Source organism: Rousettus aegyptiacus, unplaced genomic scaffold (assembly GCF_014176215.1).
Source record: "Rousettus aegyptiacus isolate mRouAeg1 unplaced genomic scaffold, mRouAeg1.p scaffold_m13_p_4, whole genome shotgun sequence".
Taxonomy (NCBI): Eukaryota; Metazoa; Chordata; class Mammalia; order Chiroptera; family Pteropodidae; genus Rousettus; species Rousettus aegyptiacus.
This window is the reverse complement of record NW_023416307.1, coordinates 31,506,684-31,519,209: the sequence shown is the minus strand read 5'-3', so window position 1 is coordinate 31,519,209 and position 12,526 is coordinate 31,506,684. Positions and strand designations below refer to the sequence as shown.

The window sequence follows — 12,526 nt, the reverse complement described above, 5'->3', positions numbered from 1 at the left end:
ATAGTGGTTCCAAATGTCTGTGAGGTGTTTCATCCTTTTTCTGTCACCCAGGGTCACAGTAGGACACCATTCACATCCTTAGTTGTCAGAGATTTGTGTATTAACCATATGACAATATTGTGGCAAATAACAGTAAAGCCTCTTCAGGAAGGGTGAGCTTCTTCTCATGTACAATATCCTTCCATTTAGGCTCAGGGCAGGGGTGCTATCAACTCACACTCTGACTTTCCCCAGCAGAGAGCGTAGCCAGCGCCCCTGCTCAGCCCAAACCCTCCACTCCAGTCTGCAGAAGCAGTGGAATGTGTGCCTAGGGTAAGAGAAACAATAAGAAACAAGAATAAGTCAGGTCCCTTCTGTACTTTGTGGAACTCAGGATTCAAAAGAATGAATCGGCAGTGATTAATGCAGAAAATGTGATGAATTTCTGAATACGCAATAGAGGAGCACAGAAAGCACAGGTTGAACTCGTGTTAAAATACTTGCCCTTCACATGTGAGAGTCGACATTCTCAGCTCCTTTGGTTTTAAAAATAGAATGGAGGAAAGTTAATATGTAAGCTGTTGGCATGCCACATAACTGAAGCAAGAGAATGGAAAACTCAAAGCTGCTAATGACAGTTTGCATTTGAGAGTGAACTCTATTGATTGTAAAGGTACTCTTGGGTTTTGACACTCCTAATTATATGACCATGAGTTAAAGTTTATGGAATTTGATCCTTAAACCTAGAAACTGACTAAACTGAACTGGTAGTGTGCCGTGTGTGTGTGTGTGTGTGTGTGTGTGTAATGATTATATCAGCTAGAATTGTTTGAGCCACAAAACAGAGAATTCAGCTAGAAGTATGTGAAACAATAAGGAAAATGTATTATTTCTCATAACAGAAGTAAGAAAGTTTTAGTGTTGGCTAGCGACTTAAAGACCCAGAGTCTTTCTTCTTTCTGCTCTGCCAAGCTCAGCTTGTCTGTCTCCTAGTGGTTAACCAAATGGCTGCCGTACCCTCGAGGTCTTGTCCTCATCCAACTGCTCAAGCTGAAAAGTCCAAAGGCTGGAAGAGACAGCGTCCTGTTCTTATGTCTGTTTGTAAGAAGGAGAACTTTCACAGAAGCCCCTAGCAGACTCTCCTTCATGTCGCCCTGGCTAGAATCATGTCAAGTGCCCATTCGTAAGCCAGTCGCTGCCCAAAAAAATCTTGAAATTAACAAACTGGCTTAGATTGATCGAGAAGCACCTCTGGGTTGCGGAGGGCTCTGCCCCCCTAAAGCACAGCATCTCTTGATAACCTGAACAAAATTAGGGTTTTGTTAGCAGGGAAGAATTGAATGGGAGGGCAGCCAACAGGGTCTGCTACGACAAGAAGACTGTTCAGTTGCACTGTTTCTCCTCATAGGCTCTGCCAACATCAATGACCGAAGCATGCTGGGAAAGCGTGATAGTGAAATGGCTGTCATTGTGCAGGACACGGAGACAGTCCCTTCGGTAATGGATGGTGAAGAGTACCAAGCTGGCCGGTTTGCCCAAGGACTTCGGCTGCAGTGCTTTAGGTGGGGCCTCTAAAGCTGTGTCTCTCTCCCCTAGTTCCACCACAGGACGTGCTGGTACCCCAGCCCAGCCTCGTGCCTGTAGCACAAATGTCATTATCTCTAGGTTCTTGGTCTAATACAGTGTCTCCCAGCATACAGGATGTGCATGCACTACCAGAAGTATGCAAAATGACTTGATGTGGGACACAAACATTTTCTATTTTAATTGTTTTTATTATGTTTATGCATAATAGAGAAAGCTAGCATTTTAAATTTATTAATGGATTTAGGACCAGATCCAGGCAAGCCATCTAGTGTCTCTTTTAAGTTTTTTATAGTGAGTCCACTTTTAGAAATTGAAATAGTTCCAGTAATACAAGGATATAAAAAAAATTAAAGGAGAATGCCAGAGACTAACAGGGTTCAATTTAAATATGGACACTAGTTCTCAGATTTAAGATGACTCCAGACATGGAGGATTCCTGATCTCCTGGAAGAAGATGTGACTTTTAAAAAAATCTGTACTCAGGGAGAGAGAACACAAAATTAAGAAGCAAAGGCTGTGTGGCCCTAAGTGAGTCCTTCATTTAATTGTGACTGGGAACTTTCTAGGTCTGGGCTCTAGCTGGCCCCGCACCAGCCCTAGTCATCTAGTCTCAGCCGTCTGTGATCCCTCAAGGACCTAATTCTGCTTATGCTCTTCAGTGGCTTCTTATCTCATATGGGTTCACGCTCCCCCTCGCTCACTGCAGATGCGTGCTGAGCTCCCACTGCCTGTTAACCTCTCCCACCTCTCGTCTATACCTGTGAGTCCACAGGTCTATGATCCTAGAACTGCATTTGCCAGCATGGTATTTCAGTGTGGCCTCTACAGCAGATGCCGATTGAGGGCGGTGCTTTAAACTATTTGGGGAAAGGCACTGCACTGATACACGTGGCTGTGCTGTTGCTTTAACCTTTTTCATGTTAAAGGTCTCATTTGGAAACTGGTTCGCTCACAGATTGCACGTAATGAGCACTTCCCTTCCTGCAAATGCCATGGCTGTTCCCCTTATTCGCAACTCCAAACTAAGCATCAGTTCAGAGAGGGTTCAGGCTGCTCTCTCTGCTCCGGGAGCTCAGCAAATCCATCCCCCCAAATCTGATAGTCGATACCTTCTCACAGTTGTTATTGCTGTATTTATTGCCTTTGTTACTAATTGTTTTGCCAGTAAGATTTTTTTTTAAATCTTTGATATTTTAATTAGCTTCTAATGTGTTTTGTTTATTAGGGGGGAGTTTAAAATTAGTACCCTGTCAATCAACCCATTGATAGCCTACAGCAGCATATATATAAGGAAACAAGTATTTCTTCATGTAAACTAGAAATAAATGTCATCTTTTCAGTTCCATGAGAACTGAAGTGTTTAAAGTAGTGAGGTCTTTTTAACTATGTAAATGCATAATAATTACAGAGGAAGAAAGTTGTGAGTGCAGCATTTTTTTATTGTAGGAAACTTGGCAAACACTGAAAAGCAATTAAAAACAAATTTATCTCTAATTCCACCACCCAGTGCTAACGATTTTAACATTTGATGTATATCATTCTACTTTTTTTCTATACATATATGTATTACTATACCGTATTTCTTTTTTAAAAACAAAATTAAAATCTTAACAGTTCTACAAAGTTCTTTATTATTTAAATAATGTTAAATACACTTTTCCATGTCATTAAGTATACTATAACATTTGATGGCTGCATTTTTTATATCCTATGAGTATGCTATAATTCCTGTAACTAACACCTCACTGATAAGCAGCTTTTTCACTGATATAAAAACTGGGTATGTTTGTAGATAGCATCTTGTTTTACCTTCTTGTTCCCTTAACAAAATCCTAATTGTAGACTTTCTGGTCAAAGGAATTGCTCAGTGTCCTTTGCCCTCTAACTCCCTATTGTACCACTAACAATGTTTTAGAGGGCTTATTTCTTCTGTCTTTTCTGAGTTCTATTATTCTATTTAGTCTTTGCCAATTTGTTGGATTTCAAGTGGAATTTCATTATTTTAACATGAACTTTTTGGTTTCAAAAATGTATTCATTAGCCATACATAATTTTCTTTTATAAATTGTCTAGCCTATTCATGTTTTTTGCCCAGCTGAAACATTTCATTTTCTTTTAATGATTTATAAGTAATTTAAGAATACAAGAGACTAATTCCTATATCACATTTGTTTTAAATCTGATTTGTCAATTGCCTTTAATCATATTTAAAGTATTTGGGGAAAACTTCAATCCTTATTAATCAAATCTATTAGTTTTTTCTCCCTCCCCCTTTATACACTTAGAATAGCTTTCTCAGCCCAAGATCACATATTTACTTATATTTTCTTATACTGTTTACTTGGTCTTACTTTTTACATTTAATATCTGCAATTTATTTTAATGTAAGGAAAACTCTATTGTTTTCCCTAACCAGCAATGGATCCAGAACGGCATGACATGCAGTACCCTTTGCCTCTCTAACCTGTAGTGCCTCTTTATGATACACTGAATGGCCATGTCCTAACTTATCTCTAGTCTCTCACTTATGTTCTGCTGAAAGTCCGTTTATTGGCAGTGTGATACCATTTTAATTGCTTTAGTTGTACATTTTAATACTACTTCTTGACATACGTCCCCATATTAGTATTCTTTTCCAGAATAATCTTAAATATTCATTCTTCCACATGAAATTTTGAATCATTTATTCAAGTTCTCTCATTAGTTTTTTTTTTTTATTGGCATTATAGTGGATTTTTAGATTAATATAAATAGAATTGGCACCTTTATAATATTGAGTCATCCTGTTAAAGTACAAGGTATAGGCTTCAATTTATTCAATTTTTTTTTGTTTGTTCTTCAATAAAGCTTTATGGTTTTTATTATTGGGGGCAGGGGTTGTTCTTAAGTAATCATTAGGGTTTTACTATTTTTTTTTATGCTGATCTTATTTGTTTCATACTAAGTTTATTCCTAGGTACTTTTATTTTCCTGGCAATTTTCAAACTCTCTTAAAGAGGCAGTTGTTCTTGAACAATTATTTTCACTTTGCCGCAATGACAAACACAGATAATATATTTTAAAGTACCACAAAAACCTTGTGTCAATTTTAGCATTTTTTTTTATTAGGAAATAATTCCCAGAGATAAATATTGTGGTCTAGAACACAGCCACTTTTTTTCCCTTAAAAAAATGCAACTTTAATCCATTTTCCATCTGGACAATTTTTGAATAAATATAGACACATTTTAATCTGAAATCAATTCTAAATAGAATCAACCATCAGGGTACTGCACTGAGTGTCACAACTATGTGCCAAACAGTTCGTTGAGTCCTAGAAAATTATCCAAGCTTTACAGATGTAACCGTCGCTCAACAGAAACCATTATCCACACAAGTAGAGTCAGAATCATTTAAAGTGGAAAGAACAGAAACCAATTTCTGCAGTTTTCCTACTGTCCCACTGATGTGTAATCAATTAGACATTAAATACCATTAATATGTCAACATAAAATCAAACTAGTTTTCTCTTAACCTTAGTCCTCAAAAGTTAATACCCAGAGTACTTCATATTGTTTTTAATGTGCATTTTAATGTAAGTTTCTTCTAATTAAACTGACAGGAAAAATAGTCTATTACTAGAAATTGTCCGTAATGGATTTATTTAAGTACTTTTTCTACATATAAGCTCTTAACTGATGATTTGATACATTGACTTACTTCTTATTCTAATTTAAAAGCAAAGTCACAGAAATATTATTTCACTCAGTTTTTAGATAGTTAGACCTGACCCAAATCAAAGGTATTATTATAATTGACATATTGTTATAATTTATACTGTGGTTTCTTTTATGCTATGTACTCTGGGGATGTGAATGTAGACAGGTCATATTCTCTCAAAGAATTTACAAGCTAAAAGTGTGAGTTGGGCCAGTTAAAAACAAAAGTGCATAAAGTGTTATAGGTGCTCTGATAAAAACAAAGCATATATGAATTACAGTGGGAACAAAGGAAGAACGTTCAGATCTCCAAGGAATGACAGTGAGAAAAGGGAGACTAGAGAAGGGGGAGCCATAAAAAAAAGTTTTATAGAGATGAGCTTGTATTAAACCCTAAAAGGTGGGAGGTGGGGTTAGGCAAACAGACAGGAGAAGGAAAACCCTCCCTTAATACTCCCATCTCATACTCTTAAAGCACACCTGGTGTTTATCAAAATCTTAATTAATTTATTTGAGGGTGATTATGTATTAGTTGTTTATCTCACTCACCAAATTTAAAGCTACTCAGAGAGGTTGCATGTCTTTTGTATTCATTTCTCTACCCTAGAGTTCAGCATAGTTCTTGGCCTGGAGGAAGGAAGGAAAGGGGAGGAGAAAGAAGGGAGAGAGGTCAAGTTACGGTTAAGAGAATGGGTTTGGGAATCAGATTGTCCTGGTTGGAGTCCCACATCTACAGTTTATCAGCTGAATGACCTTGAATAAGTTACTAAACTTCTCTGTGCCTTAATTCCCTTACCTGTAAAATGAAGATAATAATAGTTGCTTTTTCATAAGGTTATCGAGGATTTACTGAGATAGCTCTTAAAAAGGGCTCAGCACTTTTGCTGCCAAATGTTGTGAATGCTAATCTTGTCCCCCAAGGTTCTCACCCCCGCAGGCCAGATTACAGGAACACTCTTAGAACAAATGAAGGCCTTTCTCTCTGTCCAACAATTAAAATTTCCAAGCATCCTAACGGCTTCGGTTTTTTGTTTGTTTTGCTTTGATTGCCACTTAGGTTTTTTATATACAAACACAGACACACATATACAGTTTTAATAGCTTCCTTTGATTTCCATTTTTTTTAAAAAAAGCCTGCTTGCCTAAATGACCTTACCAATAGTCACGATGCCTGCAGCAAACTGTTGTATCTCAGTTACTCAGTTTGGAGGGCTCTTGTATTTCAGGGTTGTCCTTGGCTATCTTTCTGATCCAAGTGAGGACATTCAGGATCCAGTGAGTGACAAATTCTTCAAGGAGGTGTGGGTTTCAACAGCAGCTCGAAATGCTACAATATATGACAAGGTAAGTCTTGCATATACTCCCCCCCTTTTTTTCATTGTGTCTCATCACAAAGACACATCATTATTTCTGCATATTATTGATAGAGTATTCTTAATGGGTGTAAAAATGATTCACCTCCAAGTTGTAATAAAATACCTCTTTGTAGGCATTAGAAAACAAAGAGTCAAAAAACATCATGGATAATGGTCTAGAGGAGACTTTACAGGCATTTTGATCTCTCATCTGATTCAGAATTCCCATCACAAGCATTCTTAGCAGGTGGTTACCCAGCCTTTGTACAAGTCTAGTGACAAAGAAAAGAGGCAGATGGGATCGAAGAATGAACCAGACCTGGGTTTAACCCAGCTCACCCAGTTGCTGGTGATAAAACTTTGTGTATAATGACGACATGCCGAGCCCTCTGTACAAGATTTAAGAGCTGTCCAGCAGTGGAACAGGTTATTTCATGAAGTAGCCAGCTCTCCATCATAGCAAATATTTACGCTGAGATCTCTTGACCATCTATCAGATATTGGTTAAGAGTGTGTTCTTCTTCATGACTTCCAGAGTCCCTTCCATATGGAGGCTTTATCATTCTTAATGAAACATGACAGCCATCTATATAGCCTTATTTCATACTGAGGACTCAAGGCCAGGATCAAATAAGTCATATGCATGGTCTTTTAAAATGTAATTTTAAGAATGCAGTACACAGCTTTGTTTGGATCCTAGATTTGGGAGGGGGGGAGTAGATAATAACTATAAAAGATATTTGGAGGACAATAGGATAAATCTGAATATGGACTATATCTTAAATGACATGCAATTGGTTTTCTGGGGTGTGAGAGTGGTATAGGCACATGTTCTTTTTCTTAAAAAACATGCTGAAGTATTCAGGAGTGAAGCGTTAATGATGTCTGTAACTTATTTTCAACTAGCAAAATAAGTATGTATTGATAACTCTAAATATACAGTTATGAACATTTTTCTAAATAAAAAGTTAGAGAAAATTATACAATTTTTCTCTTAGGCTAGACCCTCCAGTGAAACTAAGGCATGATTATTATCCAGCAAATTGCCCTTAATGTGGAATAACACCATTGAAATTTTTTTATCACAAGCTTGAATTTATCATGGGGTTAATGATTTGTGTAGAAGAGGTATAAGGATCTAGTTATGATTTTTTTTTAGATAGAAGCCAATCTAGCAGTTTCTTGATAGCAAATAAGAGAAGCAACTCTTCAATCAGGTCGGTGCTATACCAAAAATAATGTTTATAAAGTAAAAATTGTTTGTTGGGATGAGTATTTTCCAAAAAGGGGATATGCTTTCTTTTAAACTTATCACTCAGTTTCCGCTTTGTGTTTTAATCAGGTGTTCCGGTGCCTTCCCAATGATGAAGTACACAATTTAATTCAACTGAGAGACTTTATAACCAAGCCCGTATTAGCAAAGGAAGATCCCAGTAGAGCTGAAGAAGAACTGAAAAAGATCCGTGGGTTCTTGGTGCAATTCCCTTTTTATTTCTTGTCTGAAGAAAGCCTACTGCCTGCTGTCGGAACCAAAGAAGCCATAGTACCCATGGAGGTTTGGACTTAAGAGTTATATTCTCTTGCGTCTCAAGGACTTACACTCTAAAGAGTACACTGCACACAGTGACTTTCTGGAGACCGAACAGCCTAAGGCAGCCCAATGCACTCTTATATGCAACCCATGGACCCTATGGGTTGGCAGGAAAGGGCTTCAGTCACACTGATATAAGGACTCTGAACATCAGCAATACTTTATCATTCCTCCTGCCTTTCCTTATGGAAAAGACTGCATTCTTATTGGCAGCACATACTCAAGTTAAACTCATCCTCAAATTCTATGATGTACACCAAAGTGCATTTCCTTTACTAACAAGAATGTACTTATAACTGTGGTCTAGGTTGCCAAAAGTTGTCTGAACCTCCTTATTCTTTTCTGACCCTCATTTATGCAACTGGACCTGCTTCATTTCACAGTCCATACAGGCGCTGTTCGAGATCTTGTTTATTGCTAGAAGAGACCATGATGCTGCTTCAAAGCTCTTCAGGGTCACATGGAAGTCCATCTAGGCATGAAGTAATAATGTTCTCCCAAGCAAGGGTCTGGTCATTATTTCTTTTCAGTGACCAACAGGACAGGACAGACTTTAGTGTACACAGTACCGTGTGGTAGGGACTTTGGATAACATCGACACTGTATAATATATACCGGCACCACAGAGCAACAGGAAGGAATTAAATTCAGTTGCTGAGGCAGAGATTTCACTTTGCCTCCAAAGGCACTGACAAGATGTATCCTTCTGGTAGGGCTCACCCGATCAAATTTGAAAACGTAGGTAGGATATGTGCTTGCACAGCATCTGATAAAACTCAAAGACAGAGTGTGCAGCCTTTAGAAACCTCCAAGGTGTCTGATCCACCAAAAAGAAGATTCCTTAGAGTCCTGTAAAATTTCCTGTCATTCGTAGCTGCTGGATTGATTGAAATTTTAGTTTTTATGTTTTAAAATCAAACCAGTGAATACAATTTGTCTTTCTAGAAAACTAGTGCCTTTATAAGTTCTACCTAGTTAATAAGAGCCTAACCTTATTTGACATTCAGCTCTCTATGTTAGCTTCTTAAAGAAAAATTAATCGATGACAAAATATATGCTATTTCACTTGCATTATTAAATATACATTAACATTCCACCAGGGCTTCTGAAGAGATTACGGTAGTTATTAATTCACATTGTCCTAGTTCGTGAATTGTTCTGGAAACTCGTTTTTCTTTTTTGGATGTTAGAATACTCTTTGCTACGTCATAGCTCTAATTTTACTAAGTGGAAGTATTCTTATAGCCTGAAGACCTAATGTGGGTCCCCTAAAGTCCTGTGCCCATAAAACATGGGATAGGTGCAATGCTTACACCTCTATGGATTACCTGGACAGACTCTCACTTGGGTTGTTCAGAGAAGCAAGGATCCAATCCCTGTTTTCATGGAGCTAAAAGTCCAGTGGAAAAGGTTAAATAGGAGCACAAAGTCAGTGATCTGGGTTAGTAGGAGAAAGAGTGTCACACCTAGGAGAGGATTACACAGCTAGAAAACATTTCACGAATGAGGTGAGACTATGTAACCAACAATGGAAATGAGAATGCTTTTATGAATAAATAACTTTTTTTCTTAGAGAGCTGAAGATGGTAAAATGACTTCATTCTCTAGCAATTATAAGAGGGGACATTTGCTATTTATGAAGTTTAGATTGGCATTTAAAGTTTTGAACGTAAGTGGAATGGTCTTAGGATTTCTTATATTTTATTTTTAAATATTTTTTAAATGATAGAACAGTCAATAAACTGGCTCTTGATTTTGTGCAATAGTCTCCCATAAAACCATGAAAAATAAGAACTTGAAAGAGACCTTTTCCTTTTAAAAAAATCACTTAATTCAACATCTTCCCATTTTATAGATGAGGAAACTGAGGCCCAGACTAGTTGAAGGACTCACTTAAATTTACTTAACTTAGAGATAGTGAATTGGGAACTAGTAAAATTGCTACACTCCATTATTGGCCTGTTCTTTCATTTTATCATTACTCCTAAATGAGGAGCTGCAGTAAATAGATTTCAGACAGGATATTTCTAAGCTATTCCGAACCCTACGATATTATATATTTAGGTGTTTATCTGTTTCCCCAGAGCCAGGAATAGTGTCTGGCACATAGGAAGTGCTTAATAAATGTTTGTTAAGTGAATAAACAAAGTGGAGGAGATAACTAATGAAATGAAAAACTTAGACCAGAAATCTTACTGCTAGTTCCTGTGGCAAGTCATTTTGTTATTGTTTGTATTTTTGTTTTTTGTTTTGTTTTGTTTTGTTTTTTTGTACTGTATCTTCTCAAAGGCAAGATGTTCATCTGCAAAGAGAAGAGGCCACAAGATTTACTTGGATGGATTTTATGGAAAATTCAGTGCAATAATTACCTATTTTGTAATAACAGTTTACATAGTGCAGCATTCTGCAAAAATCAAATGGAATGTGGACACAAGTGTACAATATGGCCGAATTATCCATTATTCTCTAACACCATTACTACCGAACTGCAAATAATTTATCTTTAATATTGCAATATCTGATATAAGCTTTAAAATGCAAATGATTCAAAGCCTTAAAAAACTATTATGAATCAGTTTAACACTTCAACTTGACTGTAATCTTTTGAAACATCTATAAATGCTGTACCTGACACTCTGCTAGTCTCTGTAATAATTTTTGTTTCCAAGAAGGAAAATTGTAGGATTAGAAGAAAAGAAAGGTATAAAGTGATCATGTCCTATTAAAGCTATTTGGATTGCGCGAGCTTAGTTGTTGGGGATACTCAACCCAGCAGGTCTGGTGTAGGCATTTGCTCTGTGTCAAGTGTCCTCTCGGTGACTCACCCTTTAGTGGCATGTTCTGAATTCTCAGCTGTAGTGCTTCACAGAGAGGGTTGGAGAGCTGGTCATTAGGTAAGTTGTGTGGCATATTATAAAACAAAATATTGGTTTTATCACCAGCTTTCGAAGAAAATTTTTTCTACAGGTAGTCAAAACAAAGCAGTTATTCTCTTATGTAATAACTTGTAAACTTGTAAATATATCATGAGTGTTAACAGTCTTCTAGATGAAAACAGCAAGCCAAGAAGTCTTTTGTAGGACTACGGGCAGAACAGCTTTTCTTTACTGCACGTCATGAAGAGCTTGTGCTGCTTTCAGCATCTCATTTCTTACTCCTTCAACCTCTCCCCCAACCAGAGTGCCTCTGTATTACGTAAACCATTTTAGAGGACAAGAAAGTTTTCTGGAAAACACAAAATTGGGCCTTGACAATAAATCTTCAGTTTAACTTACACTTTTAAGTGACTGTCAAAATATTTTTTAACAGAGGTAATCATTCTTTTTAACATCCCTGATCTGATGTGACACTTGCGCATTTTTGGATTCCTGTCACCTTGTGTAGCAGGGGGTAAAGACACTTGATTTTTCATCCTTTTTTATTCTTTCTTTATATAAAGTGAGCAAAATGCTAAAGGATTTTAAGTATGCGTTGGAATACATTTTTATTTCCTTGGAAGATCCTCAGAGGCCAATTACTACTGGTAGTTTGGAGGTTTAAAACGGGTTTCACTAGGCATAGACCTTGAGAAATTCTCGCATTTAGAAATTCACTGGTAAAGGAATTTGTCAACATCTATCAAAAAATTTGTGAGTGAAGAATCAATGGAGTGTGTGTGTGTGTGTGTGTGTGTGTGTGTGTGTTTGGTGGGGGCAGGTACCATAATATGATTCCTAATGGCATTTAATTCACACGTGAGATATTTCTGGCTTTGACTTGAGAATTCATTAAAGGCACCAAACATTTTAAGTTATTTTAATTTTATACCAATTTTAATTTTTAACATAAAACCAAAAAGTAATCAAACATAAGATAAATGAAAATTTGTCACATTAACTTCAAACTTTAAAGTTTTAAAGTTGGAAACTAGATGGCAATCCAACCAAAATGTGGGCTCAGTTCCCTAGCAGCTACAATTGTTCACTTTATTCTAGGTAAATGAGCTTAAGTGAATTTCATCCTAGTTCAGTTGGATGCTAGGAAAAATAACCTCCTAATGTGTATCCCACTTGAATTCTTCACATAAAATGGTCTGGCCCAAAAGAAGTGATATTCTTTTCAACCATTCTAAAAATTCATACCAAAGTATTACAGTTGGAGCACAATGTCTCTCTGACACAAAAACCAAATACTTGATAATGAATATCCATTCAGAACATTCAAATATTCTGGACAGAACTTGGGCTCCTAGCCTCACCTTTATGACAGTGTTTGGTAAACTAAGGCTGGGTTTCCTGTTTTTGTAAATAACATTTTACTTGAACAGAGCCATGTCC

The 12,526-nt window shown here is 36.9% G+C and overlaps 1 protein-coding gene across 6 annotated transcripts in view; it reads left to right on the top strand.

Annotated features, from left to right (window-relative positions):
- PLD1 (phospholipase D1) overlaps positions 1 to 11,677 on the top strand; it is a 175,835-nt gene extending 164,158 nt beyond the window's left edge. For all 6 annotated transcript variants that reach the window (XM_036218563.1, XM_036218566.1, XM_036218560.1 and 3 more), the window contains 3 exons: positions 1,388 to 1,541; positions 6,491 to 6,608; positions 7,962 to 11,677. In XM_036218563.1, the coding sequence (XP_036074456.1) occupies positions 1,388 to 1,541; positions 6,491 to 6,608; positions 7,962 to 8,186 (497 nt within the window). In that variant the 3' untranslated portion in view covers positions 8,187 to 11,677. The remainder of the gene's footprint in view (positions 1 to 1,387; positions 1,542 to 6,490; positions 6,609 to 7,961) is intronic.
- The last annotated feature ends 849 nt before the right edge of the window (positions 11,678 to 12,526 follow it).